Genomic DNA, 11,436 nt, shown 5'->3' with positions numbered 1-11,436 from the left:
AGAGCGTCCTCAGCATTGCACTGCTCCAGACAGTCCTTGCCAAGCAGGACTGTCTCAGCCCCTGCACTTATTCCAGCTCCTGTAACAGACCCCTGGGACTGTTCGGTCCTTGTGACCCTTGGCTTTGAAAACAGCTTCTATGGGCTTCTTTCTTTCTTTCTTTTGTTGTTGTTGCTGTTGTTTTGAGATGGAGTCTTGCTCTGTCTCCCAGGCTGGAGTGCAGTGGCTCGATCTCGGCTCACTGCAACTTCAACCTCCCAGGTTCAAGGGATTCTCCTGCCCCAGCCTCCCCAGTAGCTGGGATTACAGGCACAGCCACCACACCCAGCTAATTTTTGTATTTTTAGTAGTGACAGGTTTTGCCATGTTGTCCAGGCTGGTCTCAAACTCCTGACCTCAGGTGATCCGCGCCCCCCAAGGCCTCCCAAAGTGCTGGGATTACAGGTCTGAGCCACGGCGCCTGGCCCTTTTCGTCTTTAAGATTTGCCTTTTCCCCAACTCCCCTGGATACACCTATGGCCTGCCAAAGCTTGCATACCCTGAATTGCAATCCTCTGCCATTCCCAAGCCAGCAAGAGCTTGTCTCTGAGTTTCTTTTTAGGTTGACACCACAAATACTTGCCCAGTGCCTGTGTAGGCACAAACCTGCTCCTTGTCATATGGCATGGTCGTGCGTGTGCCCTGTGTGTGTGTCTGTCATTTCGTCTGTGTGCGCCCCTTCTAGCAACCCCATGCTGTCCCAGGACCCCGTCCTGCCATCCCAGTGTCTGGGTGAAATCGTGAATCCCGCTGCAGTGAACGTGTCTGCTCTTACATCTGTGTGCACAGGTGCCTGTATCCCAGCTCCTGCGTCTGCGTGCACCTGGACCTTGCCAGGCTCCTGGAGCTGCTGTGACAGAGCACCCAGACCAGGTGGCTTCAGACAACAGAAATTTTTTCACAGTTCTGGGGGCCTAATGTCCAAAGTCAAGGCATCAGCAGGGCAGTTCTCCCTCTGAAGCCTGTCGGGGAGGAGCCTCCCTTGCTTCTTCAGTTTTCAGTGTTGCTGGGAGCTCCTGGCAGTTCTTGGTTTAGAGACAGTCACTCCGATCTCTGCCTCTGTTGGCACACGTGTTCTCCCTGTGTCTGTCTTCATGTGACGCCAGTTACAATGGATTAGGGCCTACCCTAACGACCTCAGCTAATCACATCTGCAACAACCTCCTCTCCAAATACAGTCATGCTCTGAAGTGCTGGGGTTAGGGCTTGAATGTATATATTTCAGGAGACTCAAGCAACCCACAGCAAAGGTGCGGAATGGACTCCCAGAGGTCGATCTGCTGAGTCTGAGAGTAGGGCTGTTTTAGATTGAATAGCAGCAGGCAGCCAACAACGATGGGACTGTTCCACACTCCCAGGCCCTGCAATGATGGGGTGCCCTCCACTGCCCCTTGCTCTGGGTCTTCCTGGCATGGCCTCAACCTGCCCCTCCCTGGCTCCTAGGGCAGCATGGCTCTCTTCAGACATGCTTCAGCATTTGTACTTCGTTGGCGTTCAAGTCATTTGCCTGCTTTTTCTGGCTGGTTGTTGGGTCTTTTCTTATAGCTCTGTAGAAAGCAAAAGTTCCTCTTCAAAGCTCCTTTCTTGTTAAGGAATAATAATAATAAATGTTAGAAATAATAGTTTGTTTTAAAGGCTAACTTTCTTCAAAGCTGTCTTGCTTTTTGCTAGTAGCTCTCTGCTAAGCTCTATCCTATGTAGCTGTTAGACATGCCGTGTTTACAGGCACGTAGCACATTCTATGTCCTTATACTTTAACCAAGATCCCTGTGCTGGAGGTGCTCACAGGCATGTCCCAGCTCTCCACTGCTTTTACATATTTAGAAAAGTTTTTAAGTTGTTAGCCAATCAGGTTCAGTTTAGATTGGGAGGTCTGGTTCCAACCAACCAAGATTGGACACAGCAGTGAGGAGCCAATGCTGCCTTTCCTGTGTTCATTGTACTCTTGTGGCAAGATGGCTAACGGGAGCACCCTTTCGGCAGAAAGTGAAATTGCCTTGCTGAGAAAACTTTTTGTCTGAATGCTAATTTTTCCTTGCCTGGGAACAAGCATTCAGTCTCTAACAGCTCCTTATAAAGAGTTATCCTTTTTCTGTTTTATTTGTTGTAAATATTTTTTCCAAGATTGCCATTTGTCTTCCAATTTACGGTGTAGTTTACCATAAGTCCTGTCTTCACAGAAAATCTTTTTTTTTTCTTTTTTAAAGATGGGGTTTCACCATGATGGCCAGGCTGAACTCCTGACCTCAGGTGATCCACCCACCTTGGCCTCCCAAAGTGCTAGGATTACAGGCATGAGCCACCATACCCGGCAAATCTTTTTTTTTTTTTTCCTGAGACAGAGTCTTGCTCTGTCACCAGGCTGGAGTGCAGTGGTGTGATCTTGGCTCACTGCAACCTCTGCCTCCCAGGTTCAAGTGATTCTCTTGCCTCAGCCTCCCAAGTAGCTGGGATTACAGGCATGTGCCACCACGTCCAGCTAATTTTTGTATTTTTAGTAGAGATGGGGTTTTACCATTTTGGCCAGGATGATCTCAATCTCTTGACCTTGTGACCTCCCAAAGTGCTGGGATTACAGGTAGTGAGCCACCATGCCCAGCCCACAGAAAATCTTTTATGCCTCTGAGTTTTCTTTTCTTTCTTTCTTTTTTTGAGACAAAGTCTTGCTTTGTCACCCAGGCTGGAATACAATGGTGCAATCTTGGATCACTGCAATCTCCACCTCGTGGGTTCAAACAATTCTGTCTCAGCCTCCCAATTACAGCTGGGATTACAGGCATGTGCCAACATGGTCAACTAACTTTTTTGTATCTTTTTTTTAAGAGATGGGGTTCCACCATGTTGGCCAGGCTGATCTTGAACTCCTGGACTCAAGTAATCTACCCTCTTCAGCCTCCCAAAGTGCTGGGATTACAGGTGTGAGCCACCATGCCTAGGCTTGGATTTTCTTTTTTAAAAAATGCTTTCACGTCGTCAAATTATTTTCAGATTTGCTTCCAATACTTAATATTTTCACTGTTATAAGAAGGTAACAGACTTTATATCTTTAGAGCAGTTTTAGGTTTACTGAAAAATTGATCATAGAGTACAGAGATCCCATGATACCCCTTCATAGGCACTTTCCCTATTATTATTATTATTGTATTGAGATGGAGTCTCACTCTGTCACCCAGGCTGAAATGCAGTGGCATGATCTTGGCTCACTGCAAACTTTGCCTCCTAGGTTCAAGTGATTCTCCTGCCTCAGCCACCCGAGTAGCTGGGATTACAGGCACCTGCCACCATGCCCAACTAATTTTTGTATTTTTAGTAGAGACGGGGTTTCACTGTGTTGGCCAGGATGGTCTCTAACTCCTGACCTCAGGTGATCCACCCGCCTTGGCCTCCCAAAGTGCTGGGATTGCAGGTGGGAGCCACTGCGACGGGCCACTTTCCCCTATTATTAACATCTTTCCTTAGTGTGGGTCATCTTCTGTGACTGATAAGAAATATTGATATGTGACTTTTAACTAAAGCTTCCAGTTCACATTAGGGCTTCATTCTTGGTGTTGGACATCCCATGGTTTGGAAAAACCACGTTTTTGTACAACTGCACAATTGTAGTATTTTATGGGGTAGTTTCGCTGCCTTAAAAATCCTCCATGCTTCACCTTTTCACCCTATCCTTCCCCAACCCCCAGCAGCCACTGATCCTTGTATTGTTCCCACAGTTATGCCTTTTCCAGAATGTCACAGTTGGAATCGTACAGCGTGCTGCCTTTTCAGACGAGCGTCTCTCACTTAGCAATGTGCACCTAAGTTTTCTCTGTGTCTTTTTATGGCTTGACAGCTTGTTTTTTTTCAGGGCTGAATAATATTCCCTTGTCTGGATGGACCAGAGTTTATCCATTCTCCTACTGAAGGGCATCCTGGCTGCATGAGTTTTGGCCATTATTAATAAAGCTTCTGTAAACATCCATGTGTGAGTTTTGTTTGTTTTTTTGGAGATAGAGTCTTGCTCTGTTGCCCAGGCTGGAGTGTAGTGGTGGATCTCGGCTCACTGCAACCTCTGCTTCCTGGCTTCAAGTAATTCTTGTGCTTCAGCCTCCCTAGTAGCTGGGATTGCAGATGTGTGCCACCACACCCGGCTAATTCCATGTGTGGGTTTCCAGGTGGACACAAATGTTCAACTCCTTTGGGTGAATACCATGGAGCACTATCATGGATGGTAGGTGAGGGTATGTTTGGCACCTGCCAACCTGCCTTCCCCAGTAGCTGTGCCTTTTTGCCTTCCCACCAGCAGTGAACAGAGCCACCATCGTGCTCATCCTCGGCAGCCTCTGCTGGTGTCAGTGTCCTGGATTTACTGATTTACCAGCTGTTTCACTTTAACGTTTGGATCTTTAGTCACAAAGAACCAACCTTCCAGACTGGCCCAGTGGGTGGGCTCCCTTTACGTTTCCCAGGGCCCAGCGGTGCCCCTTCCCAACACAGTCCCTGCCTCAGGGCCAGACGCCCTCGCTTCACACACAGGGACAACCCAGCGAGGCGGACCCTGCGGTCCGGGTCAGTGTACAGGTGCCCTGTAAGCCGGGGAAGCTCCCAGCCTCGCAGTAGCTGCACCCGCCTGGGTCACAGAGCCCCAGTGTCGGCAACTCCTCGTAAGGGGACAGAGTTGGCTGAGGTGGGACCACCCTGGTCCCTGGGGGTCCTCAAGGTCCTGGGAGGTGCTGGGGGAAACTGGAGATACCCGCTTGAGACCTCAACAAAGGAGCTCAGGGCCCCAGGAAGAGGAAAGCCAGGACTCACTGCCACAGGCTTGCACAGGAGCCAGCCCCCGGGACAAAGGGCAAGGAAGGCCATCACCAACACACACACACACACACACACACACACACCCGGAAACCGTGCCGCCCCGACCGGAAGCGTGGCGCCGCTGTAGCCGCAGGCACTCGCTGGCCGCGTCACGTCCACGATCGGCTCCAACACGAGCCGGGAGGGCCTCCCACGCAGCCCGGAGGGCTGACCCTCCAAGGAGGCGCGTTTTAATAACCGCCTGTACTCATCCAGACGCAACAACTAAATGCAACACGTGACCCTGGAAGATGGGGCCAGCTACAAAAACACGGGACAGGTAACACAGCTGTGATGTGTGATGGGGCTATTCCTCCGCAGTCGGTGTCCTGGTTCTGATCGCTACTGCGGCGTCGGAGAACATCCCTCTGTTCAGGAAATACACATGAAAGCACTTAGGGCCATGGGGCCAGCGCCTCCCACCACATCTCAGACGCTTCCGGAGCAACGCGCACTCACAGGGATTCACACAGACCAAATTTACGGGCAGCGTCGTGGCCGGGCATCCGGATAAAGGGTCCATGGCGGTCCCTGTGCTATTCTTGCAACTTTCTCTAAGTTGGAAGGTATGTATCAAAGTTTTTAAGTTATTTAAAAAGCAATTAGGTTGAACATTCCTTCTCTCCCCTTGGCGCAGGAGAACGAAGCCCACGCTCCTCCTGGGCCTCCCCGTGCTGCCAGCTGCTGCTTCATCGCCCGGCCGTGCCCGCGGGTGCCCGGGCTTGCTCTGTGCCTGCCGGCTCGCGGTGGGGGCCCACTGAGGGCGGGGACGCGGGGTCCCAGAGGTCACTCAGAGAAAGCAGGCGCTGAGTTCCCTTGCAGCTTGGAAATTGGACGCACCAATGAGCGGCTCCGGTGCTAGCGGGAAGTGCTAGAGGACGCCTGTGGGTGTCAGAGCGGTCTGTGGCCACACTTTTATTGACGACTGCATTATCCCAGTAAGCGGCCTACGCACGAGGGTCGCCCACACCAGGGCCTCCCGGGCCTCCCTCCCTGCAGGTTCAGGCTCTCCCGGAGGAGGCTTCTGCCGCAGCGTCAGCTACCACGCTCTCCTCCGACTGTGGTTGGGGAAGGGCGGGATCCCGATCCCATGTCAGGCTGAAGCCAAGCTTGGGACTACCCTTCGTAGATCGGGGAGCGTCCTGCAAGGACACCTGTAATGAGGACCGCAAAGAGATCCGACAGCCCTCGAGTGACCGCGCCAGCGACAGGATCCGGGAGCCTGCGTGCGACGCGGTCAGGGATGGGATCCGGGAGCCCAGCTTTGAAGCGGCCAGCGATGGGACCCTGGAGCCCATGCTCGATGACACCAATGAGGGGACTCGGGAGGCCGCGCGCGACGGGACCACGGACGGGGCCCGGGAAGCCGCGCGCGACGGGACCACGGACGGGGCCCGGGAGGCTGCGCGCGACGGGACCATGGACGGGGCCCGGGAGGCCGCGCGCGACGGGACCAAGGACTGGGTCTGGGAGGCGGTGTCCGATGGGTCTATGGGGGCGGCTGATGAACAGGGGCGCGAGGTGGGCTGGGAGGAGGCCGGCGGCTGCCACAGCGGCGGGCCTCCGGGGCCCCTGGGCAGCCAGCTGTGCACACGCGCCAGGTCCCGCGTGTCCTCGTGCTCGCGGCGCAGCTGCTCACGCTGTTCCAACAGCTGGCGCCGCGTGTCGTGCAGCAGCTGGGTCCGGTGGAGCAGCCGCAGCAGCTCCTGGCGCAGGCGCCAGTTGTCGGCCTTCATGGCCTGAGTGTGCACAACAAGCGAGCGCGCCGCCTCCCGCTCCGCGCGCCGCACCAGGGACTGCATTCGCTGACGCGCCTCGCGCTCGAAAGCCGCCTTGTCCTCCAGGAAGCGCCGCTTCACGCGGTGGAGCATCTGCGTGTGCTCCACGCGCATACGCAGCAGCTCGCGCTCCAGCGCGCGGATCCGGGCCAGCTGCTCCAGCTGCAGCACCTGCGGCGGGGGCGCCGTCAGTCCACCCTCCCCCTTCCCCGCCCCCCGCCCGAACGCCCGCCCAGCCCCGCCGCATCATGGCCGCGGGCCCGCGTACTGGCCTTGTAGGGCTGCAGTTCCTGCACCTGCCGCGCCATCTGCGCCGCGCGCGCCTCCATCTCCAGCAGCTGCGCACGCACCCTGTCCTCGCGCCCGTGGTAGAGCGAGGCCAGTTCCGCCCGCTGCCAGTGGATCTGCGCCAGGTCCACGCGGTTCTGCTCGTCCAGCCGGACGATGGCGTTGGCGCAGCGCTGGGCGCGCGCGCTCACGTAGCTGGCGTAGAGCCGGTTCTCCTCGCGCAGGCGCAGCGCCTCGCGGTCCAGGAAGGCGTTCTCCTGCAGCACCTGGTCCACGCGGTCCTCGCAGGCCTCCAGCTGCTCCGAAAGCAGCGCGTATTCGCGCTGCAGGTATCGCGCGCGCTCCGACAGCGGCTGCTCGGTACCCGCACCACCTAGCTGGCTCCCCGCGCTCAGCCCGCGCTTTTTCTTGGGTGCCATGGGTTGGTGCCTGGACCTCCAGGACTCGTGAGAGCAGGGACCCTGGCCCCTCCTTCAGCTTAGCCCTTCCTCTTCTCCTCCCTGAATATTCTAGGCCCCAGGCCCAGAGGTGGGGAGCGTCTCCGGGTCACGAGGCTTTGGGGGAGGCAGATCGGGGCTTTGGGGCTCGGGGGTCAGGGCAACTTTGCCAGCCTTCACTCGGGGACTCCCTCTGGGCCTTCGCTGTCCGTCGGGGTTCGCCCAACATTGGTCATGTTGTTGCTCGGAGGCCATGGTCTCTATGGAGACAGAACCTAGTCGTCCTCTCCCACCCCCACCCCGTTACTTGGCGATGGCCAACTCCTTCGTTCCACACAACTCCCTCGAGATAGGCCTGAGCTGACAAGACTGGGCTTCAGGCAGACTTCGAAGTGCTTCTGAGTCTCACAGACTCCAGCAGCGCCCTTTGCCTTTGGTCCAGCATTGGGCGGTCTCCCGGGTTGCCCCTGAGAGGCAGAGCTTCACCACATCCCCCACCTTTCCGCCTTTCCGGAGTGAAATCTCTGTGTTGTCAGGAGGGAGCGCTTCCCTGGACCATTGGCCTCTCCAGGGGTCCTTGCTTTCCTTGAGCATTTCGTGATTCCTTCCATGAGGCCCCCGTGGGAACTGGGGTTCCTGAAGTGTGGAGTCCATTGGGATGCTGGAGAGCTTTTGTCTCTCAAGTTCCTAAGCCCATGAGTGCGGCACCCGCTCAGCTCATCCCTGGCTCTGCAGCTGGGTAGCTTCCCTTTGCCTTGTGCCCGGATGGCTGGAGGGCACAGGGATCCACCAGGGACTTGGCACTTTCTTTTTTTCTGTTAACTTTGGGATACATCATTATTATTGAAGCCATCCCTATAAATTTTTAATTAATCATGGAAGGGAGGGGAGGAAGGAAAGCTCACTCAGTGTTCATCATGAGGCCACCCACCTCCCAACCCCTTCCTCAGAGCTGTTTGGTGCCTGTGGCCCTAGAATCACACAGACCCTGTCACAAGATTAGCGTTCCCCATAACTGCTCTATAGATGACAACTAAACATTGTAAAATGTGATTTTTCTATTTGACAGGTCCTGAATACCCATGACACGACGGACCCAGCTGGTCTGAAGCATCCCCATGAGGAGCTGATGCACCAAATAATGCAGGGTCCACATGCTGATGGCTTCATTCTTTTTTCCTGCCCAACTGATGACCCCATTTTACAGCTCCTGACCCTCCACAATCCCCTTAAAAACCCCAGCCCAGAACTCAGGGAGACAGATTGGAAGGCCCCTCCCATCTCCTTGCTCGGTGCCCAGGGATCATTACACTGTTTCTCTGCTGCAGACTCTGCTGTCCCAATGTATTGGTCATTACTGCACAGCAGGCATTTCAACCTGTTGGTCCTGTAGGATCTGCCTCCATCTACACCAGTGCTCCCCAGCTCCCATCCTGTTAGGTGCCTCAGGAACAGGTGCATTCAGCATCCTTTGACACATAACATAAATGTACCCCTATTTTGTGTCCTGACATCATAGATTTGAGTTTCTGCTCCGTTTGTCCACATCTGCTGGGATGTGGGCAGATCTGAGGATCCTGGACTTGTAGCCTTGTCAGAACACATTTGCACAGAGGTTTGTGGTGGAGACCATCTCAGGAAGTCGCTTCTAGAACCCTGGTGTCTCACAGACATGGTGGGGTGGAGACTTAGGAAGTCAGTTCTAGAACCCTGGTGGCTCACAGACATGGCAGGGCTGGCTCTGATCAGCTAACCTGCCTGAAAGGTGCAGCAGGGCCTTTTAAAATTACCAACATGATTGAAGCATTTTACTCCTTATAAAAAAATGTATTTTGTAAGTAAAAGTAAGAGGACGCAAACTACCAAACAAGTCAGTCTATTTAGCATTAACATTGTAAGGGGACATTGACTTATAAACTCCTAAACTGCATCTGAATGTTGGCTTTAATATATGGGCTTTTAATAGGAAAATGGTGCCTCTCCTCTCACAGAAAATTGGGAAAAGACCACATAGAATCATGAGAAAAATATCACCTGCATCCCGGCAGTAGGGACTCATGTGCAGTGGGTAAGGCACAGGCTCATGTGCAGGGACCCTTATCCACAGCGGGGCCTCTGGTTCCTTGCCATGGCCCTACCCCAGTGCTCTCCACCCTGATGCCCTCAGGCCTTGTAGGATGAGGGAGATCTGTGGGGATCGCTCCCGTGTGAGGCCCCTAGGAAATGGGCCTCGCCATACGGTGAGCTTGAGCCCAGACACAGATCCCCGGTTGGGGGAGTCGAGCTGAGGGAAAGCAGGAACCGAGAGAGGGACTATGCTATTCAAAATAATTAACAGACATTACTTTATGGATATGAGGGCTTGGGAGGCGTTGTGTCCACTTTTGGTTCCTTATGGTTTATTGCTTCATTGTATTCATTTTGGATCCTTCCTACATTCGTAAAATATTAACTTCAGTATTTACAATTGTTACTGGGCGTAACTTACTTACTGGGCGTAACTTACTTAGTGGGCTTAACTTGCCTACCTCGTGACTTAAGTATTTTGATCTGAGGTAAACAACATTAAGCAGAAAAGTATATAATGGAACTTCCTTCAAAAATAAAATTGCTGCATGGGCATAGCTCGTGTAGTCCTCCAGACCTCGCTCTTTTCTTTCTCCTTTTTTTCGGCACGCTCTCTTCCAGGTTTGGGACCCTCTCACTGGATGAGATTCCCGGGCTCGTGTTCAGTTCACAACAGTAGGAGGTCACTGTCCCCATTTGACAGTTTGAGAAACTGAGGCAGCAATAGGCAGAGGTCCTGCACTGTACATGGAGACAGAATTCACTTCCTGTGACACACGTCCCACCCTTGGGGGCCTTCCCAGCCCCATCTGCAAGTGGGGTGCTGGTCTTTGTCCCCCCAGGACCCGCAATCACACCCCCCTCAGAAACAGGCTGGCAAGCTGGAAAGGCCCTGGAAGAAGGTGCTGTCTGCTCCCTGTGAGGACCTGCCCAACTCACTTCCTGAGCCGGGGTGAGCCCCCCGCTGAGCACAGCCGCAGGGGTGGGGCTGTGTGCCTGGCCCTTGCTGAGCTCTCCCAGCAGCCTCTGTTCCCATTTGACAGATGGAGAAATCAAGGCAAGGTGAGTTGTCCAAAGCCCCCTGGGAGCACTGGGGCTGTTACTAGGACCTTGATGGACTCCCACTTCACTCCCTGTAGGGGAGTCCCCCAAGCTGCCCTGTGCCCTGGGACCAGCACATGGCTAGTGCTGTGACCCCTCTGTGCGCCAAGGCTGCCCACCCACTTGGTAAGGCCAGCTCCACCTGTGGAGTTGAGGGTGGGCTGAGCCCACATGGGAGCCCAGGACCCATGGGCAGCTCCACCTTGTGCACCCTGCCCCTCGTGCAGCAGCTTAGAGCTGGTGGTGACGGCCAAGGGGGAAAGGGGAATGATGGGCTGTAGTTGGGGTCAGGCGCTGGGGCCCCAGTCCTGTTCGTTTCTGTGCCCTGGACACAACCCAAGCCTGTCCTCTGCCCCATATCCCTGGCAGGCCTTACCATACCCACCCACTGGGGCTGGCGTAGGCAAGGGTGTTTGAGGCAAAGACCCTGCTCCCATGACCAGGTAACTCAGAACCCATGCCAGATCTACACAAGTCCCTCGGCCAGACCCCGATGGAAACTCCAGTCCAAGACCGTGACGTGCATCAGCTCCCACAGTCACAGTTGCCCTCTGCCTGTCCACAGCACCTCTCCAGGTGTGAGCACGAGGCCCCAGCCAGGTCATTCCTGATGGTCCCTGCCCAGGCCAGTAGGGGACTGGGGTGTGGTCCAGGTGGTCCTTCATGGGGGGGGTCACCTGCTCTGAGGAAGAGACCAAAAGGAGGGTGCCCAGGATTTGGAGCCCCTACACAGTCTTTGATGATGACACCTTCACTCAGCTCCAGAGACACCCCTGATGCAGCCATCAGGGTGCCCAGCCAGGGATATGCCTCCTTGGGGACCCTCATTTCTGAGTCTGTGCCTCCAAATGTATGATGTCAGACACAACCATGTCCACAACTGGCATATGTCC

General features: G+C 54.6%; 1 protein-coding gene across 1 annotated transcript; it reads right to left on the bottom strand.

Moving 5' to 3' along the window:
* Positions 1–2,982: 2,982 nt before the first annotated feature.
* On the bottom strand, positions 2,983–7,493 carry CCDC166 (coiled-coil domain containing 166). The gene is made up of 2 exons (XM_002759176.6): positions 6,923–7,493; positions 2,983–6,821 (listed from the first exon to the last, which is right to left on the bottom strand). Exons 1-2 carry the CDS (start codon positions 7,355–7,357, stop codon positions 5,874–5,876), a joined length of 1,383 nt encoding a protein of 460 aa, XP_002759222.3. The 5' UTR covers positions 7,358–7,493; the 3' UTR covers positions 2,983–5,873.
* Between the last annotated feature and the right edge of the window lie 3,943 nt (positions 7,494–11,436).

The sequence above is a fragment of the Callithrix jacchus genome, chromosome 16, assembly GCF_049354715.1.
Source record: "Callithrix jacchus isolate 240 chromosome 16, calJac240_pri, whole genome shotgun sequence".
Taxonomy (NCBI): Eukaryota; Metazoa; Chordata; class Mammalia; order Primates; family Cebidae; genus Callithrix; species Callithrix jacchus.
The sequence above is the reverse complement of the archived record's forward strand: the minus strand, read 5'-3'. Positions and strand labels throughout refer to the sequence as shown.

Coding starts and splice junctions, on each gene's coding strand:
- CCDC166 (XM_002759176.6), bottom strand. CDS start 7,357: ATGGCACCCAAGAAAAAGCGCGGGCTGAGCGCGGGGAGCCAGCTAGGT. Junction 6,822..6,922: donor AGGAACTGCAGCCCTACAAG/GCCAGTACGCGG, acceptor CCCCCGCCGCAG/GTGCTGCAGCTGGAGCAGCT.